This window comes from Henckelia pumila, chromosome 3, assembly GCF_033568475.1.
Source record: "Henckelia pumila isolate YLH828 chromosome 3, ASM3356847v2, whole genome shotgun sequence".
Taxonomy (NCBI): Eukaryota; Viridiplantae; Streptophyta; class Magnoliopsida; order Lamiales; family Gesneriaceae; genus Henckelia; species Henckelia pumila.
Genome location: NC_133122.1, coordinates 36,472,823 through 36,488,523, shown reverse-complemented (window position 1 = coordinate 36,488,523; position 15,701 = coordinate 36,472,823). Strand labels below are relative to the sequence as shown.

At 29.8% G+C, this 15,701-nt stretch overlaps 1 protein-coding gene across 1 annotated transcript; it reads right to left on the bottom strand.

The window, feature by feature from the left end:
* Positions 1-7,042: 7,042 nt before the first annotated feature.
* On the bottom strand, positions 7,043-10,002 carry LOC140893343 (WUSCHEL-related homeobox 11-like). Its single transcript, XM_073302398.1, has 3 exons — positions 9,437-10,002; positions 8,506-8,681; positions 7,043-7,105 (listed from the first exon to the last, which is right to left on the bottom strand). The coding sequence occupies exons 1-3, from the start codon at positions 9,891-9,893 to the stop codon at positions 7,088-7,090; spliced, it is 651 nt and encodes a 216-aa protein (XP_073158499.1). The 5' UTR covers positions 9,894-10,002; the 3' UTR covers positions 7,043-7,087.
* Positions 10,003-15,701: the final 5,699 nt, after the last annotated feature.

Sequence of the window (15,701 nt, the reverse complement as noted above, 5' to 3'; positions counted from 1 at the left end):
GTTATCTCTTCATGAGTATGTCTCTTGTGAGACAGTTACACGGATTTTTATCCGTGATACAAGTCAATTAAACTCATATTTATAATAAATAGTAATATTTTTAACATCAAAAGTAGGACTTTATAATGAGTGACTCAATTAAAAGATCCGTCTCAAAAAATTTACCCGTGAGACATAAGCACAAAATCTCATGTGAGACTCTAACACGAGATTTTGTGCTCATGGAACCATTTAATAAGCATTTGATGACTTGTAGCTAATATGACGTAAAAGTCTCAAATTTAAAATGAAATGTTGTATTTGAGACCCAGTAGTACTAGTACGTAACAAATTCCCCATAAGCCAATATAATTAAAAATGAATCCGTGTACTTTGCTGAACGAGCCGATCTGAAAATTTTTAGTTATATTTGACGAGTTGACTAATGGCTCATATCACAATCCACTATTTGACGGCGCCAGTCTACTATTTAGGCGGGTTGAAAATTACCAACACACCCCGCTTAATTATTTGGCTGGACAGGGCGGCCCTTGAAGGCTTCCGATAAAGTATTATTTATTTTTTAACAAATCATAATATTTTTTATTGCTTATATAAAAATTTAATTATATCATTGATAATCAAATTCGGAATTAGCAGTATTAACGATTTTTGGTATTATTTTCGTTTCGCAAGTTTTTTCTCTATTTTTGTCAGAATTTGAGCCTGGTAAAAATGATGGGCTCAAAGGTCCAAATCTAATGTCAATAATGTCTTTCCAGTAGTCCATTTTCAGGCCCAAATTAAATCTACTGTACAAAGTCTGAAAGAGGAAAGTTGAAAAGCCGTCGGAGCTTTCGGTAAAACAAGAAGTAAATGATCTTATAAAATAAGGAAAAATAAGATTTTGGTCAATTAACTTGTCCATGTTTTGGTTTTGGTCCATTAACTTTTGCAATGTGGGTTTGGTACACTAACTTTGCATTTCAGTGTTTTTTGGTCAAACTGCATACATGTCAATTTCTGATTGGTCCAAAATGATGACGTGGACCAATCAAAAGCTGACACGTATGCAGTTGGACCAAAAAATACTGAAAATGCAAAATTAGTGTACCAAAACCCACATCATAAAATTTAATTGACCAAAACCCAAAGGGATAAAGTTATTGGACCAAAAAACTTATTTTCCATATAAATAATTACTATGTTAGAGATGTTCATCCAATAGAGATATTTTTGTTATTACTATGTTCGAGAGTTGGTCCAATAGAGATATTTTTGTTTAGCAAATCAATTTAATAGTTCGGTTCGATTCGGGAAAAGATTGAACACTTCAATAAAATTTGGGAAGTTAAAATTTGAAATCCATACTCCACTTACGTTTTCGCTCGTTTCACGCAAGTCGAGAGTGTTGTAACCAATAGTTTGGTCTCGATGAATGGCTCGCTAATAACGTTTTGGGATTCTGGTAATATGGGGCGTCACAAGTTACCAAAGTTGTTATCTTCTTATTGGTAAATCATAAAGTTTAACACAAAAACTCACATGAGATGATTTCACTATCGATTTTGTGAGACGGGTCTCCAATCCAACTTGTTAAAAAGTATCAGTTTTCTAAAATGTGGTAACCTACGTACCACCACGATTTTCACAAAGATGATGCTTTTGGACGTTGTCGCATAAATCGACGGCCTAGACAACTCGAAATCGAGATGAACATATTACAAATATAATATATATATATATATATATATATATATATATATATATATATAATAAATTAGATTAAAACTAATAAGAAAAATTAATTAATTTAGTTTATATTCAATTCAATGTCAACAAGATATAAGACAATAAGAAAAAGGAGTATATATAGTACTTCCAAGTAAAACAACTATGAAACAATTACGATGAATTGTTGATTTTGATGATGAAAGTGTTGAAACAAATATTGAAGATACACGAGAACTTCACGATTAAGAATTTGCATCAGATGAAGAGAATGAGCAAGTCATGGATTTTGTGAATTCGATACGGAGAAAGTATTAGAGAAATATGAAGATGAACAATAAGAAGATTAGACTAATATAACCTAAAAAAACCACCTAGGCGTCATTTAAGCTGTCATACCTAGTCTCTGGGTGGAGGGATGACGCCTAGTCTCTGGGTGGAGGGATGACGCCTGCCTACCGCATAGAACTTTTTATAACATTATTTTTTATAATAAAATTATTACTTTTTTTGTGACGTGAAAACCCGAGCCGCTATCTTCAGTGTGCACTGGGTAAATCCCCGGACTAGCGCAATAGCCTGCAAACTACATTAGCCGAAATAAAATTATTACTTTTCACTATGCATCGACTGGGTTACCTATTAACATATTTATAAATTCTTGAGACCATCTCAAATTAGATAGACTCAAGTTCTGATTACTTCAAATGAAGGGATATGAATAAAACAAACGAAGCTATATCATGGATAAAGTTGGATGCAAAAATGGAAAAAAAGTGCTAATTTATTAAGGTTTGTAAATCTTAACAACCAACATAGTCCCTTAATTTTTTGAGGGGTCGGCAATTCCCTCAAATGGATTTATAACAAAATCTTTAACCCACACGCCTTTCCGCCTCAGCTAATTATAGAGATTCCTCAATTCACTCGGTATTCTTATTTATTTAAGTACATCTCCATCTGTCTTTAAAGCCAAGAACTTAGGGTGTTTTATCCACAATAATATGTGTATAATACATAGACAAACAATTTCAGCAGTTGAAGCACACGCGATACATACGTAACATAATCAATAAAAACTATGTAGATTAAAAAAATGAAAAAGATGAGGAACAAAATTAATTGTGTGGAAAGAAGTTGATAAATTATAGTTTATAATTTGATTTGATTGATTAAATTTTATATAAAAATAATAAATTATCACTTTGTCCTTTTAATAATAAATAAAATATGAATAATATTATTTATAAGGGGTAATATAGTAATTTCAATTCAATGATTTGATTGATGTAAGATAAATAATTAATGATTTGATTGATGCAAAATAAATAATTAATAGATGGATAAATAATACGTCAAGAAGAACGCATGATTGGATAAAATAAATTATATCGAGATTAATAATAATCGTACCAAACGGAGCGTAATAGTGTAGTTTTGATTTCGACATCTTTGTACTTTATCAGTAGAAACAAACGAATTTTTTTTATAGTCTAGCTAAATATATAATTTGACGTTAGTGACACATTGACAGACTAAATCAGTTAGTACAAATGTCTCAAACTTTATATATAAAATTAATTATATATATATATATATATATATATATATATATATATATATATATATGAGTTCTTTTATGGTGCTCAACACTATATGTCCACTTCATGCCCACCATATACAATAGATGAGTTGACCGGTACAATAGATGAGTTGACTTGTACATAATGGACATGAAGTGGGCATATAGTGTTGGGCACCATAAAATAACTCTCTATATATATATATATATATATATATATATATATATATATATATATATAGTTTTTCTATGCTGCCCACCTCGTGCACACCTCCATGCCCACCTATGAGGTGGCAATCATCCAATGAATGAAATGAATCATATACAAATGGTTCATCCAATGGATGATTGTCACCTCATAAATGGGCATGAAGGTGGGCAACATATCAAAACTATATATATATATATATATATATATATATATATATATGCACAACACATGATCGAGTGAAGATCAAATTATACGCATCATGGAATCTTTGATTTGTGACGCACTGCATAGAAAAAAATATATAAATCATTAACGGGATGAGTCGGTCCTTTATTGTTATCACATTTCATTTTATGAATAAATTTTATAATACATATAGTGGAATGTGATTAATGAATTAAAATTGAAATGTGATTAACGAAAATTGGAGGGAGAGTACATTGGCTTCTAGGGGAAAAATGAATTAAAAAAATTTCAATTTCTGTAGAAATGAGTGCTCCCATTCGCAATTATCATACATGGATATGTGGTTAAACAATTAAAGATTGCTTTTAATTATTATATTTGTGCATCTTAAACCTAATTAATCGAATGGCTTATAAAGTTGTATAAATAAACATAGATATACTAAAAGGTAATTTAAGATCTTTCCATTGAATTCCGGACACTTCATTAACTTTTTTTCAGGTTTCAGCATACAAAACGCCCCTCATCACTCATAACTCATCACACGCTTGGTTACAAACCCTTATTAATATAATTTTCAATTTTGGCATGTGTAGTAATTTTTTTTTTTTTTTGAAAATATTGATGTGATGTTTCATGTATGAGTATTATGTTTGCTCCACATTTTAGTATCATATCAAGTGTCATATTAGAAAACATACTACAAAATAAAAAAACAAGAAAAAGATAAATAAAAATAGTGTACGAAAACTGTAATTTGAAAATATGGATGATTAAAATTTCTTATTGACAAATATATGTATATATATATATATATGTATATGATGAAAGTTGCAAATTTTCCCAGATGACTCATATTATATACTTCACCCAAATGATCATGTAAAAAAAAAGGTAGTGTAATTAATTTATAAAATTCAAGGGGTAATAAATTTTAAACTTTCAAAGAACAAAGATAACTTAATTAAATTTTCATTTGACGTAGATCTACGTACATTTGGTCAGCAGACTGGATATGACATTATTCGTCGTGGGACTAATATGAAATTATTACATTTGTCCCGAATTATGTCATGTAATGATGTGCAAATAATGACTAATAATTGCTCGGATGAATTGCCAATGTATTTATTGTTAAAGTCCTTGAAACATGCATGCATAAGTTTTGGGAATCAGCAATTTAATTTTTCAAATGGAAAGTGAAAAGAAAAAAAAATAGAATATAATATATATACTATTTAATTTTTCTCTAAAGTTATATCTTCAGGATCCTTCTCATTAATTTATTTAAATTATAACTTTTAGTTTCTTCGTCCCATTTATTTATATATGTGTGTATATCGTTCTTCACACATCTATACTATTAATAAAGTAAGAGTGTTGAATAATGATGAAGTCTTTTTATTAATTCCAAAACTACCCTTTCACACATATAATTATACGAAGTATTTAATTTTATAGAGTATAATTAAATTTTCATGTGTTATAATTGTAAAAAACATCTTAATAAATTTCATGTCATATTTAATTTTTTTTAAATATTAAAATTGAAACTTCAACACAAAATATTTGTGCAAATATATGTTATTTTACGCACACAACATGTATTGTTCACAATTAACAATATTAAGAAAGTGTTTCGAAAAGTAAATTCTATAAAGTTGTAACGTCTTAGATTTGAGGATTAACCCCACTGTGACAAGACAGTCTTCTCAGCTTGATTATGTCCTCATTTCTCACCCCTTTGAGAAAATTCCCAAGGGATAATCCATCATATAATTACCCCAAGTCAAGTACGCTTAACTTTGGAGTTCTTATGTGATGAAATCCCGAAAAAAAAAAGATTCACCTTCTTGATATAAGTAGTACTTATCAAATCTTTTAAGACATTATCAACTGTGCAGTCTCATACCTACACAGTCTCAGAATCTCTCTCATTTTGGCATGAGATTGATTCATTCATGTCTCCCTTCGCCTAGAGTCTCAGAATGTCTCTCATTCTGATATGAGATCGGTTCATTCATGTCTTTCTTTGCCTAAAATTAAACCTGCCAAAAGATGCTCATTTTCCATGCAACCTCGGCATCGGCGATCACCCCCGCTCTCTTGTCAACGCCGAGCATCACAAAAGCAATTTACCATTTTATCTTTATTTAATGAATATTTTAATAGGATAACAAAATTATCCAAGTACTTAATAATTTTAATTTAATAGGGGTATATTGATAAAAGAGTAGGAAAAATAATATTAAATATGAAAATTAGAATATATAATTGAGACAGATAAAAAAAATCCAGCCTAAATATATGTGAGGGAAGAAATACTATTAATATATATTGAAGGGAAAAATTAAAAGGGGTAATTTTCATAATTTTGTTTTTAATCATTAGTTCACTTATTCATTATATTTTCTTTTATTCCATTTCTATTTATAAAATAATTTCACTTTTAAAATTCAATTATTTTAAATTAAACTCTACGATTATAACCAGAGATATCCACCAGTACTTGGAGCAATTCAATGAACATATAGGCATCACTTTGCCTTATAACTAATTGGTTGTTGATCAACATTCTTTATTCAATTTCACTCTTGAAACTTTTCCCTTTTTTACTTTAAAACTTTTCCATGATTGTGTTCCACATTATATAAATTCAGTGCAAAAAATTACATATTGGACATGCGTATAGTATTTCCATGTTTTAATTGAAAAGCTTTCAGCACCATGGTTTTGCAATTATATACAACTAACGGGTCGTTGTACACACGATGCTTGTGGTCTAGAGAATCAAGTAGTTAAATTTTTTTTCCAAAAAAAGAAGATTTAAATGAAAGTTAATTATCAGTTTTTAAATTTGAAAGGATATATATATCATGAGGTAATATAAGATGAAAAGAGAAATGCATAATATGGAGTGTTAAATTAGCTCATTTAGATTTTCTTGTTCACGAAAATATTTTATCTTTTACACGTCTTAGAAAATTTAGAATTCTAATTTGTTTCAATTTAAAAGAGTAGGAATCATATTTTGGAACGAGAATAATGTAGATAACATCAACCAAAGTTAAGAAATTAAGTAAATCAAAGCTTTTTCTTTGGCCTAATTATCAATTATGAAGATTTAGCTTGTATGAATCATATATTGCCAAGTACTGCAAAACTATATAAATTATTCTCAAACTTTTGATTGTACTGGAGCAATATATATTACTAATTTCCACAAAGCTGGAGACAACCAAACAAATGAAAACAAAAAAAAAAAAAGATACAAAAAGAGAAATTTATCAATATATTATAACAATATTTATTATAATGCTAAAATAACAAATTTGGCATTACTTCCCAAATTATTATAACGTTGGAACCTCCCACAAGCATGTGTCTTGCACTTGAATTCATGAATGTCTGGGAACCTGAAAACAATTCCAAAGAAAATTATCAACAAGGACGACAACAACAACAGCATTGTGTTCTCCTCCGACCTCAAATTTTCATTTCGGCTACGATTTATACACATCACCATGTTACATACTCTGGCAACAAAGTTGCAAGTAGGGGTGTATTTTCGATATAACGTATAAAAAATATTGGTATGAAAAAAATTCATACCGATACCGATATCGAAATTTCGAAATTTTGGTATGGAAAAAATCCATACTAATATCGTATAGATACCGAAAAAAATTTGATATACCAAAAAAATGTCTATATATCGAAAAAATTTCAGTACGGTATCCCGAAAACTCATATTTTGGTTCGGTATCCCAGCCCTGGTTGCAAGTGAATAAAAATAACAAAACTCTAGATCTCGACGATATATGTTAGAGTTCATAATAAAATAGATGCTTTAGCTAAATATGTTATCGCGTTTTATTATACCTGGCAAACATATTGCCACATTTTCGTGAATAATATCTATACTATATATGTTATAATCATAATCGACTCTATATAATTACTACATTAACCCTGCTGATTATATTATCTAAGTTCCAAAAATTAGTATAAAATACCATAAATAACAAAAAAATAACATCACAAAATCTAAGTCCCAGAATTCAGTATAAAATTCCATAAATAACAAAAAATAACATCACAAAAGCTAACTGTTAGTAATTGTATTGGGTGCCATGGATGACTAAATTCAATGCAACTTCGTCTCGCTAAATTCAATAAAAAGAGTTGTACTTAATTTTTCGTAAATTAGAAAATTAATTTTAAAATTTGCCAAATTATTATTATTATTTTTTATCAATTAGGTGTACAATTTTTTTTTTAAAAAAATTAAATTTATAAAATCAACATATATAAATAAATAGGTGCAATAACAAAAAAACGTGAATATTTATAATTTCCCAGAAGTAGAAAATGTGGATTATATCATATTCGATTATGAGCTAGGTAACAACATAAATATTTTCCAACTCAAAAAAGAAAAAAAAAATGGGAACCTCTTATCACTTGAATTATCATATATTAAAGACGATATATACTTTTAATACAAAGATGAATATTATTCTATTCAACCTGAAAAAAAAAAAACCATATACTATATTGAGTGGCACGAGCATTTCATTAAAGTTTCGGCAGACCTTTTTGAAGATAAACATAAATATTTTCGAACTCAAAAAAGTTATATTTTTTTGCCATATATACAACTTAATTAATTAAATCATTAATGAGGTCGACGATGGAATTCAGTGCATATTCACATGAGAACAATTAAAATCTGGGCTGACGTTTTCTGGGACTCAAATTTCAATGCAAAATATTAATTAAATAAATGATCAAAAAAAAGAAAAGTTTAAATTACCAGAAAATAGCTTTCACCATGCTGTAAGCTCTGCACCAGAAATCCATACTCATTGACTTGAACTGGCACTCCTGAAGAATGAAATAACACAAAATCTGCACCAAACATGGCCTTAATATCCAGAGGGCCCCTCGCCAACTCTGTTGCCACTCCATTTATGAACACTGTAATTACTCCTGAATTTTATGCAGTCCGGCCCCATCATCATCATCATATATATATATATAGTGAAGAAGAAGAAGTTGATGATGATCAGCTAATTAAATTTAATTATTAATTAATATTTAAAAGAGAAGAAAAAACCCGCAATTTGCTGAAATGTTTTGAGACAAAGATTTTAAGAGATGAAAAATTAAGTTTATTATTTGGTGTTTATTTCGTGATATAATTTCAATTTTCAACTGTCTAAACCATGAAGAGTTTATTCAATAAAATATTATTATAAAAGTTTAAAATTTTATGTGAATTGTGATTATATTATTTATATATTTGTTTCCCACTTTTTTTTTTTTTTTTTTCTAACTTGACCCGTACAAGAATGTAATATAATTTGAACCTGAAAAGGTCCAAATAATAATAATAATAATAATTTGAACCCGAAACCTATTTCAAATTAATCATTAGCCACGATCACAATTGAATTAAATTTTTAGTTTTAGTGGCAAATTTATTGCCAAAGATTTGAGCTAATTGGAAAGGTTACATTTCCTTTAGAAATTAAGTTTACGATCATAGCCATTATTATTATTATTATTATTATTTTTGTGAAAGATGACTTGATGGGGATATATACATGGAGAATGAAATTAAAATTTTAAAAAAGAAAATACTTGTTATTATTTTCATTTGGGAATGACACAAACTTTAGGGTTTTGAAGGGAAAAACAGAAATCTTGGAAAAGGAAAAAAAAAAAGGATTAATATGACTCACCTGCAGGCTGGTAATGCAAATGGGAATTAGCATGAGAGTGACAGAAGATGGAGTTATGGTCCAGTTCTTGGAGGCCCGAAAACGAGTAGAAATCATGAGAATTATGAGGAGTAATACAAGCGTTTTCACCCATCCCAGAAGAGGAAGAAGAGCCCGAGCCCACCATTAAAGTACATGAGCTGCTGATCGTGTTGGCAGAGAAAGAAAAGGAACCCGCAGGCATGAAACCAGCAGCATTAATCTGATCGAACTGAATTCCTCCGCCGCCGCCGCCGCCGTGAGCCGGGGCCTGCTGCAGCTCCACGGCGGTGAGGCTCGCCTGGATTTGCCTCTGCCTACGCCTCGACCGCGAGCGTCGGTTCTGGAACCAGTAGAAGACATTGGCGTCTCCCACCGACCCGAATTTCTCGAGCATCTTCCGGATTCTCACCGTCTCGTCCTTGGGTGGATTCACCATCCCGCTGTTGAAGATTGATTCCAGGATCAAGATTTGTTCCGGTTTCGGGGTCCACCGCGATCGCACCGGCTCGTTCCTCTGCTCCGCCGACCCGCCACCGTCTTGGCCTTGATCACCCATTGATTTATATTTATATGATATGAATAAAGAAAATTGAAGATATATATCAAACTTGAACACTAGTATATATATATATATAAGTCTAGTCCACATCAAGGGTGCCTAGCTAGCTAGGGTATTTAAAGGCCATGAAGAATGTTATGGAGTTAAATGACTCTTTTGCCCTTATATATATATGTATATTTGTGTGTGTAAATTTGTTGTATGTGCACGTTCGGGTACGTGTCTTATTAAAAGTTAGATCCCCTTACTTAAGCTTGTAATAAAGATGCTGTGAAAATATATTAATTTAATATTTAGAAGCTTTAGTTTATTAATAATAAATGAGTGGTAAATGAGAAGACCCCGAATTTAAAAAAAAAAAGTCAAAAAAGATTTTTTTGAAAAATAAAAATAAAAATTGAAAAGCCTATTAAAGAAGTGTGAAATTAGATATACTTTAGTTAGTGTTAATGTTGATGGTCTGAATTTGTGCAGCTTTTGAGAATTTAAACTAATGCAAATAAGAAGTTAAAACAGACCAAATTAAAGTACAATTGGATGTTTCCTAGGAAGTTCATGTTTCCATGCGATTGCCTTATTATGTCTGAAATCTTAATAAATTAATTAATTACGCGTTTTAATTAAGTGAATTTGCAGAAAGTAACTGTGCATCTTGTGAAAACAATTACACATATTCTTTATTTGATGATTATGTGTGTTCGAGGAGGAGCTGCCGCAAACATTGAAGTCTTACACGTACATTTAATTCAAAGTAAGGCTCAACAGACTTTTTTTTTTTTTTTTTTTTCATATGACGAAAAACCCGCAACCATTACCTAACGTTAGTGCTGATGAATCCGGATTTTTCAAAAGCCTGTAAAACCACGAATATTAGATAAATTTAATAGAAGAATGTAAACAATTAGCTCAAGGAGAGAAATGTTTTTCCATTTTCTAAGCCGAAAAGATCCGAATTCAATAGGAAAAACAACACTTTTGGTCATGTATGCAACTTAATCTTTTTTTTTCACCAGAATGCTGAAGTGACATCGTACATGTCAGTAATGTCAGACACCACGTGACTATTAATCTCGATATCACGTCATCATTTTTTGGTGTCATGCCAGCATTTTTATGAAATAAGTACTAAAATGGAAAAAAAAATGCAAGTTATTGACCAAAATAAAAAAAAATGTATTGAATGACCAAAAAATAAAAATAATGTTATCCCGAATTCATTACTATATGCATTTTTTATTCACAAGAGATTTGAAAATTCTCGTGAGTTACCTTAAATTTGCTTTACAATATAGTAAATATTGAAAAAAGTTTAAAGGCATCAGCCTCTTTAATTGTGAAAACAGAATATGTATATTATTGCTTCGAATCTCTACCTTAACTATTAGAAAGAATTTCTTTAATATCACGAGTCTAACTCACAGTATTATTTATTTATTTATTTTTTTACCAAACGAAGAATGTGATCCGTTGATCAAATGATTGAACATTCGATAACTACTATTTTCATATGGTAACTTAATCAATATTTTTATTCATAAATGCAATACATCCAATTTAAGGGAAATTGTAGAACTGGTCCTTTGAATTGGCCTCATTGAAATTTTTGTCCACCAGGTTACTGAAGTTAGCCTCATCGAAACTTTGGTCAATCATGTAGTCAAATTTCAACCTCAATTTGCTATTTTTGTTAATTTGTTTTATAATTCAGTCGTTTTCAAAAAAAAATTAGTTTATTACATTTTTGTGGGAGTGCTAATGGGATATCGAATACGTCAACAATACTTTACGTTCTATCAACAATTGATGTCATCAGTGGCACATCAACACTCTATGTAAAAATGAAGAAAATTGTAAAAATAACAAAGATACGGTCATACGAAACTATGACTAAATTTGACTAAATAAATGACCAAAATTACCAACATACAATACTATAAACTATAATTTTCCTTCCAATTAAAGAGAGAGATGGGTGTTCCTTAATATCAAGAGAATTATATATTCATTCACGAGTTCTACCAAGGGCGGATCTAGGAATTTTATCAAGGGGGGCAGCCGGACAGAACTAAAGATCACAAATATATATATGCTATCATCACATAACAACAGTTAAATATAGTACTAAAATTTAAATAATATTGTTAGATTTCAAATTTAACTTACAATTTACCGTTTATGACATGAATTTTTTCTGAAAATAATTGATAATAATAACTTAATTCGACAAACTACATAATATATATTTTTCAGTATAAGTAATTAATATTCGTAATAATTTTCACATAAAAAATTTTCTCTTCACTGCAATTGTTGCGAATGATAAAATAAGAGTCAAACTCAGAAACTTATAAGCTAACGATTCTTGCTTCAACAATTTATTTTTAAGTTTAAAAACCTTAAAACCCAGTTGTGTATATGTTTAAAAACTTAATGTCTGGACTTCAATTTTTTAAAGACTATGAGCCACAAATTTTCGTCACTGCACACATTAACAAATGAAGCTTAAATTAATTTTGTTAGTCTCTATTGTATTTTCGTGTTTGATTCCTAATTTATGTTTATAATTATAATTTTATTTTAAATTTAAAAATATTATAATAATTTTATATAAAAAAAATTTAAGGGGGGAAGCTGCCCCCCTTGCCCCTTACTGGAGCCGCCCCTGAGTTCTGCAATGGACACATATATTACATTTTCTGTGAAAACCCTTAGTTGCAATAAAAAAATCCCCTTAGGTCATGTTTAAATGGATTTATTTCGTTATAGAAGAAAATAATTTGACTAATGGAATTTAAGACTCTATTTTACGAGAATTTGAAATTAATCACATTAGTTAATATAAAAAAAATTGTAAAATAAAAATGGTGGAATTCAAAATTATTTCATGAAATTCAAAATAAACTGAATCTGCGTGTTTAGAGACTAGATACCTTATCCTTGTCCTCAGCGTTGCATTGATCAGTTTTTTTTTTTTTTTTTTTTTTTGAGAGTACAAGTACAATCATGATCTAGAATATAACGATATGAAGTAACTAACCGCATGGCAGATGAGATTTGAGAGTGGACTCGAGACAAACTTATCTCGAGCATAAGAATTATAAAAAAACTTTTAAATTTATCTAAATAAATTAGGAAAACTGCCGGCAACTAGTGGGAGTTGGTCTCAGAGCCCCAACCTTAGCAATTGGGTTAATGCCTCATTGGCGCATTGATCAGCTTTATTCGTGCTGTTTTTTTTTGTTTAAATAATTTTTCAAAATAGTACTCTCTTTTAAAATAAAGTTAAAGTTCTCACATTTAAGTTTAATAATTTTTCAGTACTTTCGTAGACTATTTGTAACCAAAATTTACTCGTCATTTAGTGGAATTTCACGCACAGTGTGAATATATTGTGACCCGGCCATGTCCTACATTAAGATATAGCTGCCCAACTGCCCAAGGAAACAAGACAACCTTCGCGGGGTAAAAACAGACAAAAGCATAGGTATGTTCGGTATTGCATTTTTGGTGTTGAGAAAATGTTTCTTGAAAATTTATTTCGAAATATTATATATATATATATATATATATATATATGTAGAAAAATATAGGTGAAATTGCATTTATAATCTTAAATATTTACCTTTGTGATATTGGTTTTCTATTTTTTCAAATTTTAGTTTTAGTTGGTCATATATTTTTTTCTCGCAATTTTAGTTTGCTTGTATGGTACCAATACGTACGCTGCTGGTGTGGAGTCGATATGGTACAGGCGTACGTTGCGGGTGCATACCGACATATTTAATATCACAGTAGTACTCTCGATGAAAATTTATTAAAACTACAAAAAAAATTAAAAATACAGAACTATAATTGAAATTTGATAACACAAAAAACCAAATTTACTAAAAAAAACATAAATGAGTACCAAATTGAAATTTTCCAAAAAATAATTCTAACTAAAGACATTTATCACTCATTTAATATTAATTGCTTAAAAAGGTAAATATTAATTGGAAGATTTTATTGCAAATGCCATGCATGTAGGGATAATTTTAGGAGAATGAATATATATATTTGTAATTTTGTGTATTGATATAAATTTGGGTGTTTTGATATAGTGAGCATCTATGTGAGCATTGCTGATGTGACATTCACTTATTAGATGAGGAGAATGTCACGTCAACGGTGCTCATAAAATAAGTACTCAAGCATCACGTTTATCGATTTCTTCACTAAACATGTTTCGTCGAACATAGTCTTACAGGAAAAATTGCTTTTTTGATCCTGTAAGTTTGCCACTTTGCGATTTCGGTCATATATATTATTAGATTTCAATTTTAGTCCGCAATATTTATTTTTTTGGCAATTTTAATCCTTTTTCTGATGTGGCGGTGATGTGCACCAATACAGTGTTGATGTGGAGCTGACGTGTATAGTGTCACGTAAGCATTTTCGAATAAAAAAGACTGAAATTGTCAAAAACCGAAACATACAGGACTAAAACTGAAATATAAAAACATAGCGGACTGAAATCGCAAAGTGACAAACATATATGACCAAAATTACAGTTTTTCCTAGTCTTAATTACAACAAACATGCTGGCCTATTATCATCCCGAATTCATTATCTTTTCATGAGTAACAAAATTTACCACTAACGTACGTCTTATTCAACTTGTGCTTTTTCCTTGTGATTATACCAATAATTTACCTATATTAAAGAATTTTTTTTTTTTTTTCATATCAAACCGGAATTAAAGAATTTTTTCAGAAAAATAACCCTAAATTAAAGTCTTATTATTCCACTTACTCAACCTTTATTCCTAGTGGTCACCACTAATACGTAACAGTAATAACAATATATTCTTGCCGACGCTTTAATAAGCACATCCTAATGTATAGAGGCACTCATAATCTTGGAAAATTTCTTACTCTATGCATTTTTTAACTTGTTCTTTCCTTGTCATTGTCTCAAATTTGGAGAACATAATCCAAAACGTTAAATATTATTTACTACTTGTAAAGTTTAATGCAATTATTTGATTGTCGAATAGACGATGTCGGCAGTATAACCGTCCTCGTGAAAGTTTATATTTTTGATCATGTAAGTTGTGCATTATGTTATTGGTCAATTTATGATCTTGATATTCTAATTTTTATTTCTATTTTAATTTTTTCAATTTCAAATTTATTTTCCTACCGAACTTATATATAACACTAGAAATTGACTGCATGAAGCCATAAAATTGCTAATGTGGCATCGGATTAAAGTTATAAATTAAAATTCACTTCAATTCAAAGCATATAATATGATTACCAAATAAAAAAATTATTAAATTTATATTAAGTTTGTTTAGCCTATATACGGGATGCCTTTGAGAAGATTTATCAACCTTTTTTCTTTTTACATGTATTTCATTTTGTACAACTACTCTGGACATGGTCAGGTTAGATCGAATACAAATATCAAATGCCGAATTTTCCATATAAATATTTCACCTATGATGCTATCATAAGGATATAAATTGTTCGATCTAGCATAAATTAAGAAGATTGTTCGATTCATGAATTAAAAGGGATAACTAGTCCTATAATTTGCTTCTTGTGCAGGGTTTTTCGTGTGCGATCACTAAAATCCGGTACCGGATTTTAGTGTTTTTTTTTACACTGTCGCACACAAAAAACTCTGCACCCTAGGGTGAAG

Bases quoted from the DNA above. Each gene is read 5' to 3' on its own strand.
- LOC140893343 (XM_073302398.1), bottom strand. From the start codon at position 9,893: ATGGTGAATCCACCCAAGGACGAGACGGTGAGAATCCGGAAGATGCTC. The intron at 8,682-9,436 runs GTGAGTCATATT...CATAAAATTCAG, and splicing joins TTTGCATTACCAGCCTGCAG to GAGTAATTACAGTGTTCATA.